This window comes from Aegilops tauschii, chromosome 6 (genome assembly GCF_002575655.3).
Source record: "Aegilops tauschii subsp. strangulata cultivar AL8/78 chromosome 6, Aet v6.0, whole genome shotgun sequence".
Taxonomy (NCBI): Eukaryota; Viridiplantae; Streptophyta; class Magnoliopsida; order Poales; family Poaceae; genus Aegilops; species Aegilops tauschii.
In genome coordinates, this window is record NC_053040.3 from 483,582,623 (window position 1) to 483,603,285 (window position 20,663).

General features: G+C 43.5%; 3 protein-coding genes across 8 annotated transcripts; 1 reads left to right on the forward strand and 2 right to left on the reverse strand.

The window, feature by feature from the left end:
• Window positions 1–160: 160 nt before the first annotated feature.
• LOC120966696 (uncharacterized) lies at window positions 161–9,928 on the reverse strand. 6 transcript variants are annotated; one of them, XM_073502618.1, is made up of 5 exons: window positions 8,393–9,928; window positions 6,996–7,139; window positions 1,920–2,298; window positions 1,308–1,374; window positions 161–801 (listed from the first exon to the last, which is right to left on the reverse strand). In XM_073502618.1, exon 1 carries the CDS (start codon window positions 9,852–9,854, stop codon window positions 9,252–9,254), a length of 603 nt encoding a protein of 200 aa, XP_073358719.1. In that variant the 5' UTR covers window positions 9,855–9,928; the 3' UTR covers window positions 161–801; window positions 1,308–1,374; window positions 1,920–2,298; window positions 6,996–7,139; window positions 8,393–9,251. The 6 variants fall into 6 exon arrangements, with proteins under 6 accessions (XP_073358719.1, XP_040249038.1, XP_045086102.1 ...); XM_040393104.3 differs by lacking the exon at window positions 1,920–2,298; XM_045230165.2 differs by lacking the exon at window positions 161–801 and having other exon boundaries at window positions 1,093–1,374.
• On the forward strand, window positions 2,312–8,384 carry LOC109740016 (G-type lectin S-receptor-like serine/threonine-protein kinase B120). Its single transcript, XM_073502619.1, has 6 exons — window positions 2,312–4,582; window positions 5,580–5,981; window positions 6,058–6,268; window positions 6,361–6,598; window positions 6,694–6,844; window positions 6,926–8,384. Exons 1-6 carry the CDS (start codon window positions 3,269–3,271, stop codon window positions 7,226–7,228), a joined length of 2,619 nt encoding a protein of 872 aa, XP_073358720.1. The 5' UTR covers window positions 2,312–3,268; the 3' UTR covers window positions 7,229–8,384.
• A 2,109-nt stretch (window positions 9,929–12,037) lies between the features above and the next one.
• Window positions 12,038–18,276, reverse strand: LOC109740012 (acetyl-coenzyme A synthetase, chloroplastic/glyoxysomal). The gene is made up of 18 exons (XM_020299059.4): window positions 17,520–18,276; window positions 17,048–17,194; window positions 16,806–16,961; window positions 16,549–16,671; window positions 16,293–16,461; window positions 15,945–16,027; window positions 15,713–15,814; window positions 15,552–15,640; window positions 15,344–15,434; window positions 14,940–15,053; window positions 14,091–14,167; window positions 13,922–14,000; window positions 13,746–13,814; window positions 13,489–13,664; window positions 13,314–13,370; window positions 13,113–13,203; window positions 12,895–12,993; window positions 12,038–12,483 (listed from the first exon to the last, which is right to left on the reverse strand). The coding sequence occupies exons 1-18, from the start codon at window positions 17,727–17,729 to the stop codon at window positions 12,298–12,300; spliced, it is 2,118 nt and encodes a 705-aa protein (XP_020154648.1). The 5' UTR covers window positions 17,730–18,276; the 3' UTR covers window positions 12,038–12,297.
• Between the last annotated feature and the right edge of the window lie 2,387 nt (window positions 18,277–20,663).

The window sequence follows — 20,663 nt, forward strand, 5'->3', positions numbered from 1 at the left end:
TACCGGTCGCACCACAAATGTGGATGCACCAGATACATGGGGGGGGGGGGGGGGGGGGGCATTTTTCTTTAACACAATTGGTACTACAGACCAGATCCCCCGACGTTGGTAGTGCACGTAGCAGGTAATGCCAGAGTGTTGTGTTCATTTCTGTGTGGACTTTGTTGTATGTAGACTATAGCCATGCACATGATTTTAAAAGTGCATATGTATATAGAGTTTTGCAATTAATAATATTTGTATAACACATAAAGAGAAGCTCGCTCTCATGATCTTGAAGCAACTAATGGCTTGAAGGACGAAGGAAGCTCGCGCACACCGGCCCATATGGTCACTTTAGGCAGCTCGTCGTTATTCTTACTGGTTACCTCCCAAGACTCCCTTCTTCTCTGAAGCTGAGCGCTTCTTCTTCCTGCTCTTTGAGTTGTCATCGTCGTCATGGTCAGAGTCGTGGTCGGAGTGGGAATCATGGTCGGAGTCTGAATCAGAATCGTGGTCGGTGTCGGATCGTCCAGACTAAGATGTACTCACCCGTTGCAATTTTCCACCTACAGTGTATGCAATTAACCGCTCCTGCCAGGGTTACCCGTGCACATGCTACATAGCCATTCTTCCTCTTCTTGCTTCTTTGGCCAAATATGTTCTCTGCTCCAGTAACACCCAGGCGTGCACCTTGTACAGGGTTGCTCCAGCCTTGCCATCTTAACGAGTATATATGGTCGTGCCTTCCCCTCCTCCGATCCAGTGGAAAAATCATTTCTGAGTAATACATTTGCGACGGAAGAAGTGGACTGTGAACATCTGCAATAGCATGATGACTAGCATAAGACACTGAATACTTTTCAGATACATAGTTGCACATGGCAGCTAAAATTTTCGTTTTTGTTGCAAAGCTTAGGGACGCAAACTCGGGCACGACTACACACTCGAACGCGTGGCTGGCGAACTTCTATAATTACAGAGGCCATGGATAAATAATGTGTCACTCCACTACATCTACAGTTGAAGCAAGTACAAAGGGAAACTGAATTTCCTGTTCCACTGATGTTCACATCCACCTGCAATCTCATGTATATACGCACAAAACATAGGTTGTTTTCAGAAAACCAGCAAAACTGAAGCAAGGGGTCTGTTCTGTTCATAAAACATATTTTTCACAAGATATTGAAACGACACATGAAACACCGATGCAGCAGAGATATATCCGGGCAGGAAAAAACGTTACACTTCTACAAGAAAGAAGAAAAACATCTTCCTAAATCGCTACAAGATGAACCGACTACAAGACGTATGTAGTACAGAATTACCAGGGGCGACAAAACAAAGTCTCCTTAGGCTAGAATAACAAGATGCCAACAACCATGAACCCCCAGCCTGCACAAGAAAAACAAACATTAACGGGCCTGATCAGTTAAGTTACTGCAAGAGAGACCAAGCAAGAATTATGTCAGTACAAGATGCTTCGGACCATGAGCCAGTTAAATGACTGTGTGTGCGCTAAAAACCTGTAATCATGAATAGATGACTGTGTGTGCTCTGGCTAGCCAGAAATGGGACCTGGCACTATATGTACACAAAGCTACCCTATGTGAACAAAAGAAGCTTATGTTTTTTTTAGCCAGAGTAGGCCTACTTGGCTAAAGTATCCAAATACTCTTCTCATGATAGCATGAAGTGTCCTTAATTTAGCACAATATCCAAAAGAATTGCTGTAGGCCAACTGTCTTCCGCTAAACGTTGAAATTGTAGGTCAACTGAATATACCCGCCACTGTGTTTGTTTTAGGGGAATAAGTATGTTTCCTACTCATCATGTTGTTTTAGGAAATGGGCGATCTCTGAATTTCCGCCCAAAATATAATAGCGTCAAACACGTGCATAATTTGGAAGATCCTACACAAAGGGTACATAACCACTTACCAGTCAGCAGTAAACCCATGCCTGTTGCCAAAAACGATCCCTGAAGCTAGAGAGTCAGCTATGCCATAGCTGCAGTACTAGATAAGCATGCTTATTACATTCACTGTAAAAAGCAAGTGGTAGTTCTAGTGCCATATGACTCAGCAAAACAAGGCCAGATGATCACTTGCACATAGATGTCCCGATTAGTCAAGCATAAGAATATCTGCTGAAACTACCTCTGATTTGCTACAGTGCTACCCATGTGTGCAAATTATACAGAGTTGCTCCAGCCTTGTAATCTCTGAGCTTTCACCTGAATAGAGTTGCTCCAGCATAGCTGACTCTCTAGCTTCCAAGATCGTTTTCAGGTAAATCATTTTTGCAAGAAAAAAAATGCCTGTTGCAAAAAATCATTTCCGAGTCATAAATTTTGATGGAAGAAATGCACTGTGAGCATCTGCAATAACATAAATACGTCGACATCTAAAAAAAAAATCCTTTTTCAGGTGATACGATCTTTTCAGGTAAATGAGGAGACACTAAACAGGTGATACACTCTATTCAGACAGTTGCACAAGACAGCAGAAAAAATGCTCTTTCTTGCAAAGCTAGGGGCGCAAATGTGGGCAAGACTGCACACTCAAATGCGTAGCTGGCAAACTTCTATAATTGCAAATACCAGAACGAATGTGTGAGTCCACCCACGGAGTTTGACCTTTAAGAAACAAGCGCAAGGTCCCTTTGTACATCCAGTCAGGGCTTAATGACGTTCTTCTGAAACCCAAAGGAAAATAAATTGTGTCCTTAATGAGCTGATCTGTCCGTGTTTTTAACTTATCCAGTTATAGTTTACATGGTCAAACAATAGATGATGCAAGCCCAAAGGGAAGACCATGGAAATTCCTGCACCACTGATGTTCACATTTACCTGCAACCTATACGCACAAAGATAGGTTCGGTTTTTTTTTAAACAAGATAACATACTAAAACCGGAAAAAGGGGTTTGTTCTGTTCATAAAGTATGCAATCCAACTAACATTGTACCAGCAACCAGCACATTCAAACAAGAAAACCCAGCAGTCACACCTAAAAGACCAGTAAATGCTATTCTATTTGCTGAGAAAGGCTAGTCCATCATAGTTCAGATGATAACAACCACAACCCAACATTTTCAAACTTCCTAGTAAATATATCTCCTTGACTACTTCCAAGGTTCCCACTTTCCCAGTAGCTTCCTGTGGGAAAATGGCCACAAATAATATGCTTGACTGACTCTGCCTCTCCCGGGAGGTCTGATTTGCATTGTCCAAAGGCAACCCATCCACTGCTTTGCTTCCATTATCCCAGCTCCATAGTTCGCTATAGCAATGGATCCCCTTCCCATACACACAATCATCTGCCTTGTTTGTTGGTCATTTTGGTTATTCCCATTGTGTGCATCATCCGGCAGCCGCCTTCTTCCCGACAAGCCGCTTTCTGCTGGAAGCACCATCACCTCCGACGACGGCACTTTTGCCCTGGGATTCTTCTCCCCGTCCAGCTCCGGCAAAAAACATTACTACGTCGGAATATGGTACAAGAACATACCCAAAGACAATGTTGTGTGGGTTGCCAACCGTGCTATGCCAATCGCTGATCCTTCTTCTGCAACACTGGCCTTCACAAACGGATCCAATCTGGCCCTGTCAGACACCAACGGCCAGCTTCTCTGGATGACAGATATCAGCGCCGCAGGAAATTCATCGTCAGAGGCAACTGGTGGAGAAGCCACGCTTGATAACAATGGGAATTTTATCCTTCGGTCATCACAGGGCATCATCTTATGGCAAAGCTTCGATTACCCGACCGACACTCTCCTTCCAGGTATGAACCTCAGGATCACCCACAAGACGCATGCACTACAACGGCTCGTCTCTTGGAGAAACACCCAAGACCCATCCCCGGGCAACTTCTCATATGGTGCACACCCTGATGAGTTTCTGAGGCGTTTTTCATGGAATGGTTCGACACCATACTGGCGAAGTCCAGCGTGGAATAACTATTTGCTAGTAGGGCGGTACGTCGAGAGTGTCAAGTCCACAATTCACTTCACACTGAATACTATTGATGATGAGGTGTACATTTCCTTTGGACTACCAGAACCAAGTGTCTCCTTAGTGCTACTGAAGATGGACTACTCAGGCAAGATGAAGTTACGAACCTGGAATAGCAACATGTCCAAATGGACTGACCTGCGATCAGAACCTAAACATGAATGCAACAAATTTGGTTACTGTGGTCCATTTGGTTACTGCGACAACACGCAGCCTATTGTGACATGCAAGTGTATTGATGGCTTTGAGCCAAACAACAAGCAAGACTGGACGGCCCACAGATTTTCGCAGGGATGCCACCGGATGGAAGCACTAAGATGTGGTCAAGGGGATGGCTTCTTAAATTTGCCAAGCATGAAGGTTCCCGACGAGTCCTTGCATGTCAAGAATATAAGCTTAGATGAATGCATAGCAGAATGCACCAGCAACTGCTCCTGCACGGCGTATGCTTTCGCCAATACGAGCACCAAGGATATCAATGGGGATGAAACTAGGTGCCTATTATGGAACGGAGATTTGATTGACACAGAGAAGCTCATTGGGCAAGGGCAGAACCTCTATATCCGGGTTAATGGATTGAGTGGTACAGTTTACTGTCTCTGTTTCTCTGCTTGCGTTGGTAGATATACCCTCTATTTTATGGGTCCAGTGGAGCTCCAATAATATCTCCCTTTGTACTATTTAGAATGTCAGTACAAGAAAGGTTTAAATTAGTAGTAGCAGGCAAATATTAGATGGTAAAGAGTTGATAATGTCAATATGATGGAACAGTTTGGCACAGCATATATGCTGTCTGTGAATCACTACAATATTTTTAATACGAAAACATAACAGTTTATCCAATTGGAGGGTGCAGATTAGCAGCAACTGGATGCAGAATGAAAATGTGAGCATGCAGGAGTTGGCAATACTGCAGTTAAGTTTACGAAGTTAGTTAGTATGTAAAACACTTCCATCTGAATAATTTATCAAGGAACAACTTCTAATACATGTTTCAGACATCTGAGGTGGCTGGAAACATTTGACCAGCAGCTGACATAGTAGTTCCAAAGTCTATATATATCCACTCTCAGTCAATGTATAGGAAGTGAGCCTAGCTCATATGGGCGGGAGAGTGAATGTACAGTCCCACCGCCCTCGTTCGAGTCCTATTTTATTGGACTTGAATTTGGGTTATTATCTGTTTCCTATTAATAGAAAATGTAGTTGCACCTACAAGTTCAGACAATCCAAGTCCATATACAAGATATACATACCTATAGAAGGAAACCTTCAAGTTTTGGCATAAGTTGTCTATGCCATCTGATTATATTGTATACAAAAATTGGGAATGACAACCACTCCATCCAGTTCAACAAACCATGTTGTGTGAGATTTTAATTTTAAGTGTCAAGCAAAAGTTTTGTATGTCCAAAATGTTACCATACTCGTGATGCAAATGTTCATGTGAAACAAATAGATTGCTTGAAAGTGAGACAATGTGCAGGTAGTTCTACTTGCAAGAAGTATTTGGCTTGTGAAACTGACTATTTAGAATATCTTTAAATCATCATTGCTCACAGACTGAATTTTGGCAGATAAAAAGCGGAAGAGCACTGTTTTAAAAATTACACTACCAGTCGTGTCAAGCTTGCTCATAATCATATGGGTGTGCCTTGTTTGGATCTGCTGCTTGGGAGGTAGAACACAGTTCCATACTTTTCTCCGTGTATTTCCCTCAAGCATGATTGTGCAGGCCAATGCTATTCCATATTTCTATGTGCTATGTTCCTTTATTATAATGTTTGCATCAATGTTCCTGATAGGCAAACAAAGAAACAAGAAAATTTGGAAGAAGCTGATGTCAGGAACTTCGAGCACTTCAGTTGAACTTTGCGACGGAAACTTAAAGTATCCTTCTATTAGCTTCAAAGAAATTGTACTTGCAACAAACAATTTCTCTAACTCCAACAAGCTTGGACATGGAGGTTTTGGCAATGTTTACAAGGTAACGTGAATTTTTATCTTATCGAGCAACATAACTGTATTTCCATCTTGTTTGACCTAAAAATGGATGTGTCCAGGGAACGTTAGAAGATGGTACAGAAATTGCTGTGAAAAGGCTTAGGAAGGGTTCTGGCCAGGGGGTACTGGAGTTCAGAAATGAAGTACTACTCATTGCGAAGTTGCAGCATAAAAACTTGGTTAGACTTCTCGGCTTCTGCATCCATGGAGATGAGAAACTATTAATATATGAATACTTACCTAACAAAAGTCTGGACGCCATGCTTTTCGGTATGTTCTGCTTACGTATTGCCAATTTCAGTAAGTCATGAAATCAACCAGAATAACTGATGCCATCCCTCAATTGATGCTATTGGTAGCAGATGCCACAAGAAAATCAATGCTTAATTGGCCAACAAGATTCGAGATAATCAAAGGTGTAGCTAGAGGACTTCTTTATCTTCATCAAGATTCAAGGTTGAAGATAATTCACAGGGATCTCAAAGCAAGCAATATATTATTAGATGCTGAAATAAGCCCTAAGATATCTGATTTTGGTATAGCAAGGATATTTGGTGGCGATCAGCAGCAAGAAAATACCAACCGCGTTGTTGGCACATAGTGAGTGATATACTGCATGAGTGATCTTTATACATTATTCTTGTGCTTGACCAAAATTATGTTATGTGCTCCTAACTGGGACATGCTTCAAACAGCGGTTACATGTCGCCTGAATATGCTTTGAACGGAGTGTTCTCTGTCAAGTCTGATGTATACAGCTTTGGAGTTTTACTACTAGAGATTGTGAGTGGCTCAAAGACCAGCTCTGTGCACCTAAAAGCAGACTTCCCCAGCATTATAGCCTCTGTAAGTACAATGACATGTCCGAATTTCTGCAAGTATAGTAAATATATGCATCTTTGAAGGGATGAGATATGATGAATGCAGGCATGGAGCTTATGGAAGGATGGGAACATAAAGGATTTTGTTGACTCGTCAATTGTGGGGAGTTGTTCACCTGATGAAACTGTACGGTGCATCCATATTGGACTTTTGTGTGTTCAAGACAGCCCAAATGAGCGGCCACTCGTGTCATCAATCATGTCCTTTCTGGAGAATGGAGATATATCACTTCCACCTCCAAAAGAGTCTGTGTATTTTGCTGAAAACAACAATGGAAATGATGGAGCAGCAGAAAATACTGTAAATTCAGCAAATAACATGAGCATTACAGAAGTAGAGGGACGCTAGTACTTAGCAGTCTAATCTCTGTATATGCCGTGGGTACTTTTTACAACTGTATACTGGATAAGAAACTGGTATTTTGCCTTGAAGAACAAGAATCTTTGTTTTAATATAGATAATGTATTTCATGTACGGTAGCTCCAGCAAATGGGAGAGATGTAAATGTTCGTATTAAAGACACTTCTCACCAAGAACTTTGGATGCATAAAATAAGGCAAGTTAACCAGCTAAATTTTGTATGCTTAAAAAAACAGGTAGTATAACTGTATAAGTGTATAACCAAATTTCGTTATACTTAAAGAACGGGTACCACGCACGGCCTCCCGGTCTGCCAAACTATTTGTTATATGAGCTAACAATTATCTACTATCTAACTCCAAGCCAATTGTTTCTTAATCTAGGCCAATTGTCATTTCGATTGTGTAGAATATATATATATCTTAATTTTGCACGCAATATGTCTCTTAGTTACTATGGAGTTTTTTATAAGCGCAAGCATAATAGTCAGAGTTATCGGATAGGTCGCTTTATTGTGCCAGACTAAGCAACATTTGTGAAGTTTGACAGAAATCATTTAGAAAAGCAAGTTCAAATCACATTAGAAAATATACACAACGCTTAACTAGAAAGAAAAAAAGGCATCCTGTCACATTGACTGAAAGTGCTTAAAGTATACTGTAATATAACCCTTAACTAAACAGGTGCCATCGGTCCAGAAATAGGAAACTTATGTAGGAGAATGTGAACCCTGAAGAACATTTGTTAACAGAAATATGCGTCACCTCTTTATTGGGTTAAGCACTCTGCCATCCCTCATGCCCCCATGCTTCAGCGTGCAACACATTTGTTAACAGAAATACGAAAGAGAGAGGGGGAGCTCTCTCTCTCTCCCCCCTCTCCCTCTCTCTCTCTCTCCCTCTCTTCCTCTCCCTCTTCTTTCAAGGGATTGAAAATTGAAAAATAGGTAGGTCAGCAGCTGGTTTCTTCTTGCAGGTATTTTCACAAACACCTTGCGCCCACTCTAGTCGCTGCTCACGGTCACCACCATCCAGGGCACCTCGACTCGAGATCTCGTAGCAAAGTTCCAACCAAAGGGCACATAGGTTCCGCTAATCCACGTCGCATAGGTTGTGAGAAACAACTAGGTCCGTTCACAATTAGAGCACGCACCTCTGAAGCTCTCGCGCCCCACCCGGACGGCCTCGCGCGGCCGCCAGGCCGTACGTCGGCGTGGCGTGGCGTGGCGCCTTGGCCTGCTGTGCTCGCCGTCGGCCTCCTCCTTCCTGTGCTGGCAGAAATGTGGCCCGGAACAAGGTGCGCCATCTCCGCCAGCATTTTGTCCTCCTCCCGCCGGCGATGTCGGTCGGCTCCTTTTCCTCTCACGCAGCTGGACCGAGGGCTTTCTTTGGTGATTCGGCCCAGCCCAGCCCAGCCCAGCCAGGGTTATGGGCCTGGCATTTATTCACGCGGTTCTCAAAAAAACAAACGCAGCTTTGTACTGCATGCTCACTCGCTCTGTTTCATGCTGCTCCATCTGTTTAAACCTTTTTTTTAAAACAGCACAACTGTTTAGAGCTTTTTTTTTGTTCCCAAGACCAGTCTTGACAAAACACTCCCTGTTTCTAATCTAAAATAAAAAATGTAACATGATTGCCATTTTCCTTTATTGGCATATTCCTTTAACACGGTTGCCGCTACAGTCCGGATCCCCTGATGTTGGCAGTGCACATAGTAGGTAATACCTCTGTTCCTAAGTGTAAGATGTTTGATTGAACTGCCAAAACGTCTTATGTTTATAAACAGAGGGCATAATACCGAGTGATGCGTTTATTTGTATGCAGAGACTTCATTGTCCGTAGGCTGTAGCGAGATACATAACTTTAAAGTGCATGCGCGTACAGAGTTTTACGGCTAATACATGTTTAAAGATAAGCTCGCTCTCATGATCTTGAAGCAAGTAATGACTTGAACGGCGATGGAAGCTCGCACGCCCATATATATGGTCACTTTAGGCAGCTTGTCGTTCTTCTTACCGGTTACCTCCTAGGACTCCCTTCTTCTCTGGAGCTGAGGGCTTCTTCTTCCTGCCCTTTGAGTTGTCGTCATCACCATCACAATCAGAGCCTGAGTCACAGTCGTGGCCCGAGTGGTGTCGGCCATTGTCGTCATCGTCGTCGCCACCATCATCATTATCATCGTCGTCACCATCATCATCGTCGTCGTCATCATCGTCGTCGCCATCATCATCACCACCACCACCACCACCACCACCATCGTCGTCGTCGTCGTCGTCGCCATCATGATCATCATCATCACCACCACCACCACCACCACCATCATCGTCATCATCGTCGTCGTCGTGGTGGATCTTCTTTTTGTTACTCCGGTGAGAGCTAGGCTTCTGGCCTTGCTCCTCCGCTGATGCCAAGTCCGCTAGATCGCCAACAATAAGCTGGGCAGGCTTGGCCACCACTTCCTCCTCCTGTTTGCAGCAGTGCACCGGCGGGGAGGACCCGCTCTTAGTCACCGCCTGGTCCGTCTGCACGGCCTTGAGCGACTCCGTGGCGGCGGAGGGAAGCAGAAAGGTGACGGCGAGCAGCAAGGCGGCCAGGCAGGTGGTGGCGCGCCCCATTTGAGTGTTCGGTGAGTGTGAGCTCACGCGCGTTGGCGATATCTAACATACACAGTGATGTGCGTGAATCCTTGTGGCATCGAGTGCAAGGTATATATATGTTTGTTGGCTTGGGAATGTGGAGGACATTATGGAGTTGGAAGCTAAGCTCTATAGTGCGTTGGTTTGGTTTTCATTGGAAGGGTGAGTCACACCTCACGTGGTACATTATCTCCCTTTTTTTACATCATGCGTACATTATCTCCTCATTGTTTTTATCCTCCACGAAATATCTCCTTGTTTGTGTCGAGCTAAGATTTAGTGCGCCGAGACTAGGAAGGAACGTGTGCACTCGCCCGTTGCGATTTTCCACCTATATATAGTGTAGGCATTAACCGCTTCTACCATGATGTTTATATAGTATAAACTATGATTTTTTGATAAAAGGGCATTTTCTTTTTTTCTTCATTCAAATGTTAGATCAAAGTGCTACAACTGCAACGAGTGAATATTTGGCCTTTACATAACCAAATGCACATAGCCAACAAGTCCTAGAAAAAGCATAAGAGATGCCATTTTATATAAATACTCCCTCCATCCGAAATTAGTTGACACTTCGGTGGGAGGAAGTCGTAAATAACGCGGATGCCTACGACGTACTCCTAAGTGGCCCAATTTGAAGACTACACTGCCATCAATTCACTGACTTGCTAGCTAGACAGAAAATTCTAGAAAAAAAGCTAGTTTTTTTAGACATAAAAAAAAACTAGCTAGACAGAACTGTTGCTGTTGGTCGATGCATGGCTCTCGCATGACAAACTCACGGGTTCCGAATGACCGAGCAACCAACTCATGGTGACGCCCCCTATTTTTATCATTTTATTTTTTTTCTCATTTCTATTTTTGTTTTCCATTCTTTAAATGAATTTGGGATTTCCAAAAATTCAAAAAAATTAAAAGTTGTGAGTTTTGAAAAAAATATTTGAGAATTCATAAAATGTTCGTAAATTCAAAAAATATTCAGGAAATCATAAAATGCGGATTCAAAAAATTCTGGTGATTTTAAAAAATGGTTCACATATTATAAGAAAATTAACAATTTTGACAACAACGTTTGGGAAATAAGAAAATGTTGATTTAAATAAATAATCTCGTATAAAAAACATATTGATGAATTTTAAAAAGTATCCAAGAAATTATAATAAATGTTTGCAAAAAAAAAAATTCATGAGTTTCAGAATTTGTTCCCCAATTTCAAAAAAATGTTCGCTGAGTCAAAAAATGTTCATGAACTCAAAAACTATTTATGCATTTCAAAAAATGTCGTCTAAACAAAACAAATGTTTGTGAATTCAAAAGGCAAGTTCATAGCCTTGGGATTTACCATGTCGAATGCGTTGTGATCACATGGACACCGCGGCCATCATCAGCGAGAGTGGGAAGAAAAATAAGTGGCAACATGGTGGGACCCTGTGTTAAAATAGAAGACACTCATATGTTGGGGTATTGAGCCATACTTATTTGGTATGGCGCAATATTTTTGGCTCCTGTTACACTTGGGCATGTTTCCTAGTAGTAGTGCATTTCGAACAACCGAGCAATAATTCATGTGGATGGCAACGACATGACATGATTCGTGCAACGGAAACCACGTATGCAACGCTTTTTCCAGTGCACTCTCCGTCTGTTTGCACCTTTCTCTTAGACAGCAAGGCCCAGGGCATAACAGAAAAATGACATGGAGTCGGATCTTTGACTGTTCACCCCATTTTTTATCCTCGGTTTGTTAATCATCAAGCACCTGAGATTTTTTTTTTTTTTTGCTTTAGTCATCTTTTCCGCTTCGCGCGAGGCCAAAGGCGGTGTGGACGAGCAGGAGACGGCAATAAATGTGGGTCGAGACCGGGGGGGCACAGGAATGGGGGGAGGGTGGTGCCGCGAGGCATGCGCAGAGCGCCGCCGGCCGCAGGTGGTGGTGCCAAGCAGATGGGCCGGAGCAGGCAGGCGGTTGTATGGGAGGAAGAAGGTGAGGTTGAAGATGAGTAGTGCCCTGATGTGTTTTTGGCCGTTGGATCAAGATCAAGTGGTCCTGGGAAAAATGACCGACGCACAAGACATTTTCAGTTGCTTAATCAGTAGGCGCTCCTTTTTCTTCAAACCAGCCTTGTAAAAACACCATTTGTTTCTACACACGAAAAGAAACATTACACAGTTGACATTTCCTTTATTGACGTATTTTTATTCGGCCAATCAATACATTCACGGAACTCTACGGATATGTGATACACAAGTTTACAAAAGTGAAACACAAGGAGAGAACATTACATTACACCTCGCTTCAGTCCACTAGCCTCAGGAGAAAATTGCACCAATTAAAAAGGAGACCAATGAACACTAAAACCAACCTTCTACCAACCACATAACCACATAGGGGGAAAAAACAGTCGCATAACTTCTTTACATCCTAGCAATCTTTGAGCGCAATCAGCTGGTCGACGACGCCGGGGTCAGCGAGAGTGCTTATGTCGCCGAGCTCATCCAGCTGCTTCGCGGCGATCTTGCGCAGGATCCTGCGCATGATCTTGCCGCTGCGGGTCTTGGGGAGCCCCGGCGCCCAGTGGATCCTGTCTGGAGCTGCAAATGCCCCGATCTAGCACACAGGGAGAAAAAAAACATGTGAATGACAGGCAACAGATAGCATTGAAGGAGCTCAGTTGATAAGGATGTTTTTTTTTAACTCTGGATTTGCCTGCATGTTTTGATTCTTTGCTATGTCTTCCTAGCCAACATAAGATTGACGCTAGCCTGGAGCATGTTCATCTGACTAATTAACAAAGAGTGTTAACTAGTTTTTTCTGAACTACAGGCCTCGTGATAATAGCTGGTGAAGTGGTGATTGTAGAATTGGTCAGAACTCACTTTGTTCTAAACAATTTTGGCATGCTGAATAGACAAATTTTAAGCATCGGGTCGCACACGTAAAGGCAGAATTTTATTTTCTGATGGTGTAACTCGCTTTAGAATGGAAGATGTGAAACATCCAGAAGCATCACGAAAATACCTGAGTGCGGACTTTTGATATGAGGCTCTTTCGTAGTTCTTCACTGTAAGGAACGCCATCCACCAAAGTTACAAAAGCATATATTCCCTGACCTTTGACCTGACGGACTTCTTTTATTAGAAATTTGAAGCAGATAATATGACAACAAGTACTGTACATGATGGGATTGAAAATACAGGAGTACAGGGGAGGATAGATAAAGTATCAGTGGGACATACCTCATGCTCAACACCAACAACAGCGGCCTCTGCACACTGTGGATGCGAAACCAAAGCAGACTCAACCTCTGCTGTGCCAATTCGATGCCCACTACACATTCAAATGTGCAAGATAACTCAGTTGTAGTATAACAATTTGCAACAGAAACATACTGAACTTAAACTCTAGCAAACAGCAAACAAACCAAATAAGCAGCTTACCTAACGTTGATAACATCATCTACTCTTCCAGTAAGCCAGTGGTAACCATCCTTGTCCCTGAGATAAACATATAATTTGCTAAACTGTTTAGAGAAAGAGAAGTAGCTGTATTGCGGAAAACTGAAATGCACTTGGATCTCATAACATGTTTGGTGGAAATACTTCAACAAGTTACCTGCTGCAACCATCACCAGTGAAATAGTAGCCAGCAAATGGCTTGAAGTATGTCGTCTCATATCTGTCATGATCTCCATAGAGGGTCCGGAAAGCCCCAGGCCATGATTTTTTAATGCAAAGATATCCACTACATTCTCCTTCAATCTCCTGTCCTTTCTCATCAACAATGACCGGCTGTAAACCATACAAATAGCAAAGAGTGTTAGAGAAAATGCATGGTCATATGTCTGTATTTCACAGATAAATTGTGTTTACCTGCACACCAAAGAAAGGAAATGTTGCAGAGCCCGGTTTCTGAGGCCAGGCACCAGGTAAAGGAGTCATCTGCAGAGAGCATTTACAACAGTTTAAATATTAATTTCAAGATCAGTCACTTTATCTCCCATGAAAAAGAAATTGCGAAGAAGTGTCAGCTTTTAAGAGGCACTTACCATGAAGCCACCAGTTTCAGTCTGCCACCAAGTATCTGATATGGGGCACTTTGAATCCCCAACAACATTGTAGAACCATCTAAAATGAAGTAAAACACGCATGAGAACAACCTCTTATAAGTGTCCCTGGATAGTATTACTCTTTTAACACTTGATCTTATCCATGTACCTCCATGCACTAGGATTAATTGGCTCACCAACGCTTCCCAGGACTCGGAGAGATTTTCGAGAGTAGCGTGTAACATACTGCAAAAGCATATCAGGCAATAAGTAAAAAAAAGCAACATCCACACCAAACATACATATAAAAAAGGTTTACAGAGTGACCACTATGATTTTTTTTAATGCTATCCAAATCATATTACAGCCAGTGTGTTTTATTTTCAGTGTTTCATATTTGTAGTCTCCTCGTTGGATTCTTTCCAACCATCATTGGCAATAAATAGCTCGCTGTAGTTGTTCCGTACAAAAACATATCATGGAATCCGATAGTTAATAGCTCAAACTTGGAGAACAAGTGTTTATCGATTAATCACTAAATCTAACAGTTCTGCACAGTAGGAACAGCTCGAGACTCTTCTGGTTGTTAAGTCATACGAGCTTCTTAGCAACTTAAGTAACTACATATGTAATAAGCAGTGAGTGAATTATTGGTATGTTATGTTAGGTTGACTGGGTTGTCAGATGCAGATATATCGATATAAAAGCAGACAAGCTCCAAAGCACACGCTTCCAACAACCAACAGACAGTTCAATTCGTGTTCACTAGAACCAGCTGTTCGGCAAATGTTGAGATCTAGTGAACAATAAAAATTGAGAGAATATTGAACTTGATGGTTGATTTGCAATCATTTAAGATTTTTAATTAGACGACTTAGAATAGTGAATAGTTCTTCCCTCCATTCAAGACAACCAGATTGACAGACTTGAGCATAGTAGGGGTCTTAAACACAATGCCATCCAGCATCAATGGCTTGTTCACATTACTGGGAGCTGGCTTAAAGAACATCATGCATACCTCATTACCATCGCGCATGAGTGAACGGACGAGTGTTGGCGCGGTATAAAATATCGACACCTTGTACTTGTCCACAATGTCCCAGCACCTACCGGCATCAGGGTAGTTTGGAGTCTACATGTACATGATTCAAAGGCATAATTAGGCATAGTACAATTAAAATCAAGCCCCACAAAAATTATCAAAGCAAACAAATTGAGTTTTAAGAAATACATACAACAAGTACAATTTCTAAACATAAAAGTCTAGTGGATTGTTATGAATTGTCAGACAAAAAGACACGTCAAACATAATGACAACCCCGAAAACTTAAAACCACTGAATTTTCTTCCATTCATCAAATTTGGATTGAGCTGTCATGATTTCACAAAATCCTAAATAGAAAAGCTTTTAGAAATATATACCCCTTCAAAAACAAGAACTGCAGCTCCATTCAGGAGTGGGCCATATGTCACATAGCTATGTCCAGTAATCCAGCCACAGTCCGCAGTGCACCTGATGCCAACACACAATGGAAGGTATAAGGGAAAAACAGCAGTTTCTATTAGTAGTTCCCCAAACAAAGGACATGCTTTATATTCATACAAGTCAAAAACAAAATGTTCTGTTTACCAGTATATGTCTGTTGGCTTGTAATCAAATGCATACTTAAATGTTGTTGCAGTATACACCATATAGCCCCCAGAAGTATGCATAACACCCTACAAATTTATTAACAGAGATTAATACTCGAGTAACGTGACAACAGGATAATCTAGTGTAGCTTAAAGTACCTTTGGTTTTCCGGTGCTGCCACTCGTGTACAAAAGAAACAATGGATCCTCCGCATCCACCCATTCCACATCACACTTGGTAGGAAAATTGGTCACAACATCCTAAAAGATATGTCCAAGGAATAATGGTTAATTGATATTTTCTGTTATCTGAGGATGCAGGCCTGCTCTGAAATACAGGATGCATATTGGAAATATTGACAAGTTGCTGTTGAAGGGGAAAAAAATGCACCTGCCACCAAACATCCCTTCCCGCTTGCCATTTTGTGTCTTGCCTCTTCATTACTGACTGGTTTTCGTATGTCAAACAAATACCTGCTCAGCACAACAGTAGTCATTAGTCAGCATCAGCAAACTATATATTGGACAGTGTTCAGTTATATATGGATCTGTCAATGATTTAGTAAGTCATCATAACTACTGATCCCATTGTCAACCACTGACAATATATGGATCTGAACCTAATTTTCACAACAACACAAAATTAACCCCAGTAATGGCAAGCGTGAGAGTGTTGCCACAGAAGCCCAACGACAGCTCCGATTGTTTATGCAGTACAGAAGTCGATCCTAGTACATACCTACAGAGAATCCATTCTTCTCACTTTCCACCAGAGCAGCATCCACTATATCTTTGAGAAGAATGGGCTTGGGCCCCCTTTTCACGGCATTGCAAGTGAGCACAAGCTTAGGCTTGCAATCAACGATCCTTTGGGCCAGCGAATCCGCAGAGAAGCCAGCAAACACAACCTGAAGGGAAATTTGGGGTGCATCACATCATAAACGCAAACAGGACCAACCAGGATAACAAATGGAGCTTGCAGTTGCAGTGCTTACCGAATGGACAGCACCGATACGCGCACACGCAAGCATGGCAATGGGAAGCTCCAGCAGCATCGGTAGGTAGATCACCACGGCATCCCCCTTGCCGACACCAACACTTTTCAAGTAATTGGCAAGCTAGAAGAAAGCAAAAAACAACAAATTCAGATTCAGCACCTTCCCCAAACCTCCAAGACGCAGAGCATTGACGTCCCATAGCACATTTACTGTCCATTCACAAAACAATCAGATATAGGTATATGCATCATTACCTGGCAAACCTTCTCCCGGAGCTCAGAATAGGTGAGCTTCCCATCCTGACCGGGCTCATTGCCCTCCCAGTACATTGCAATCTTGTCCCCATTCCCAGCCTCGATGTTGCGGTCGACGGCATTGTAGCATATGTTGGTTTTGCCCCCTTTGAACCACTGGCCAACACCAAGAACCATCACATGATTCACAGTCTCCAGAAATACTAAAATTCAGTCAACAGCCGTCACCAGAAGACACCTACACTGATGTGGACAGGGCCCTTGCTGACGTCGAGGTTCTCGGAGCAGACCTCGCTGGGGTTCCACTTCTCCTTCCAGTAGAAGGCGTCGGCGATCTCTGACCAGAACCCGGCCGGGTCCTTGATGGACCTCTCGTACATCTCCTTGTACTGCGCCACACACCAGGAGAGATCACAACTTTAAGGCATCACAATCATGAGACCGAACGCAGCAAGAAAAGAAAGGAAGCACTGAAATCAAGATGAAAAATGCATCCTAACTCCCAGTCCCTGTTGCTATCTCTGTGTACGATCTGTCGGTAGAACACAAAATCGGCAATGCCCCTGTCTTACTGACTTGTATCCGCCACCAGCCATGTCTTGATCATGATCAGGACAAGACATTCGTGGGCTAAAGCAAGCACCGCAGTTGACAGCAAGAGCAGTATCTAGCGATCGAGGAGCAGAGTGGGTGCGTGCGTGTATATGTATGTACCTGCTTGGGGGAGGAGACGAGGGCGGAGGCGGAGAACTCGGCGCTGGGGAAGACGAGGTCGTGCTCCTCGTCGGCGAGCGACTCGCCGAGCACGACGGCGCTGATCCCGGAGATGGTCCCGGCGCCGGAGGGCAGCTCGGACATGGACTCGACGTGCCGGAGCTTGTCCGGGGTCCCGCCCGCCTGCTGGCCCGCGGTTGCGGCGCCCATGGCTGGCCCAGGCGGCGGCGACGGCGACGGGGAGGCAGAGGAAGGGGCGGGGCGGGTGGAGGTGGGAGATGCAGTGAGATCCAGATCCGGGCGGGGGCGGGGGGCGGCAGCAGCGATGGCTATATGCTATATAAATAAACGATCTTTGAGCGAGGGCGAGAGCGATCTCTCGGCGATCTCCGAGCGCGAGCGGCGACTGCCCGCCCACCACCCTCCCTTCTCCGACTCCTCCGACTCCTCTGCTGGCTGCTGGCTACCGGCCAAGTCGTGTGTTGACTTCCCTCCTCTCCTCGCCACTGCCAGCCACGGAGGGGATAGCGACCGGCGGAACCGCGACTAGTAAAATATTGGCAGGTACGGGGTGGCGCAGCTGGACGGGCCGGCGGCTTAGCTAAGCCGCCGGTCAGCGGCAGCGGCGGCACCCGCTCCACGTGAACCCGGAGCCGCGGCGGGTGGCGCGGGGCGAGATCGTGTAGGTTGGTGTGATGGGCGGCTTGGGTTGGCTTGGGTTGCAACTAGGCGCGACCACGACATGACGGCTTCAGGCGTGTTTGGAATTGATTCAGCAACTCAGGAGAAAATTCCTTTTCAGGGCGTGATGTGACTTGCCACCGAATAATAGTCGATTCTTCTTTGATAATATTGGTTCACGACCCAATTTCATCCCGCGCAGTGGCGAATCCAGGAATGAAAATTTATCAAGGCGACCAACGGAGGCGGAGCCTGGGATGCTACGCCCGCCGTTGGTCGCTGGGTAAGGGGGTCACCCTGCTCCGTCGTTGGAGACCCGAAATGGAAGTTTATCTCGGCGACCGACAAAATACGACAGAGCTCGATGATGGCATGTTGTTGGCTAGTAGGTAAGGGGATTGCCCTCGTCTGTCGTTGGAGATCCGAGGCGGCCGCCCTGGCTTGCCCCAATGCCGGGATCACCACTGCTCTCACTTATCATGCTCGGCCTAGCCGTTGGATATGAAATTCAAAATGTGCCATTGAAAGAAAAGTGTCGTTGGTCTGAAAAACGCGCGGTTTTATTTATTTAAAATTGAAGAGCTACACAACAATTGTACGTAAGAACGGCAGAGAGAGAAACATGGCGTGGCCCACTTGTGAGCTGTGCAACGACCACACGACGAGCGTCCGTTGTTCCTTTGTTTAGCTGGGGCTTATTTGATTCAAAAGTTTTTCATGAAAATTATATAGGGCTTGGAAATTCCAGTTGTATTGGTCTTTTGATTTGTAGGATTAAATATATATATTTTTGTTTGTTTTGTAGGATTAAAAAAATCCCTAAGGATTCCTTTTAAATACAATTCATAAGAAATGTAGCTTCCACTCAAACACCTTGAAAATATCACTTGGTTTTCTATGGCACGATCAAATCGATCAAAATCCTATTGAATCGAATGGCTAAGTTTTCGATAGATCTTCTTTTTTTTGCAGGAGCAAAGAAAAACAAGTAAGCATGATGTGTTTTATATAGAGGTTTGGTTCATTCGATGTGACGGCAACGCAAGCAACAACAACAACATGGGGCAGAAGTACCAACAACAATGCCAAGGCTGTGACCCTCTTGTTAATTCGGACTAACCATACAATGTTTGGTGAGATCTAGCTACCGCTCTGTTTGTAAGCGTCTCTTTCATGTACTTGACAGCCCAATGATAAGATAATAATGTCATCAGACCATTCACGTATACAAAAAGGTTGTGAGTGTAGTCTAAGCATTGATCGGATCTACCTAACGGTCCCACAGTTTTTTTTTAAGTAAATTTTTAAAGCTACCAGTACTTTTTATAAACTGTAAAATGACACTAATTTCGTACAGCAATATCTTCCTCAAGAAGGACACACCTATTTTTGTGACGTTGTTAAAAGGCTCAAGACAAGTCCGCCTTTAAATTAAGAAAGTTGTCAATTGGCCATGAATTATAGCAACCGACAACCTAACAACTTACCAAAGAAAGAATAGCAGCTACTACAACTTACCAAAGAAAGTAAACAGCTAACACACAATGCTTACAAATAGCATGTTCTTTGACAAAACAAATACCAAAATTAGAAATAAAATGTAGCTTGCAAAGTCGATGCCGTCACACACCACAATAATAACAACTGAAATACTGTACTTTTAGTAGTATGACTTCACATGAGTCATTTAGCAGTGCAATTTCCTCGCCGAGGAATGACCAACGGATTAAGGACGAGGATTGGAATTGAGACGTGGAGAGAAGGAAGAAGAACATGAGGAAGGGAGTTACGTTTTATCTTGTTAATTCATTCACAAGTTTAATAGTTGTCGTTTGAGCTTACAACTGGACGCGGGCCATCTGCTCCCAAGCTCAAATGCCCCTAATGAAATAGTAAAATTATAAAACGATTTTTTTCTGTCAAACTTTAACAAATGTTTTGTTTGCTTGCAAACATTTTTCATGAAATGACATTCGTGGAAGTCGTGATAAAAAAAAGATTGATACTTCAAAAATGCTATTTTTAAAAATTTTCGAGTGCTGGTTTTTTTTGCCATGACTCTTTCAAAAATGTCATTTCATGATGAAATTTGAGTTTGCTAGAGAAAAAATGAGGACTTTTTGAAGTTTTTTTTAACTGTTTATGAGCTACTAGGAGAAGAGGACTTCCGCTTACAGCTGCGCTCCCACACCACTTGTGAGCTCAAATAGACTCGACCCATCACGGCCCAGGGCCTCAAAAAAATAACCATCCCGGCCCAAGGCCCATGGAAGGCAACGACAGAGCTTTTTCAACGGAAATCCCGTACGCAACGATTTATTCATCGCCGGTGCACTTCACTAGCTGGCATGCTCGCTCTGGATCGAGGAGGCTTCTCTTCTTTGCTGGGTCCGGCGATAACGATGGCGACGTACCACGTACGTTTGCCTTTTATCCAGCCGTTGGAATCATCTGCCGTTGCGA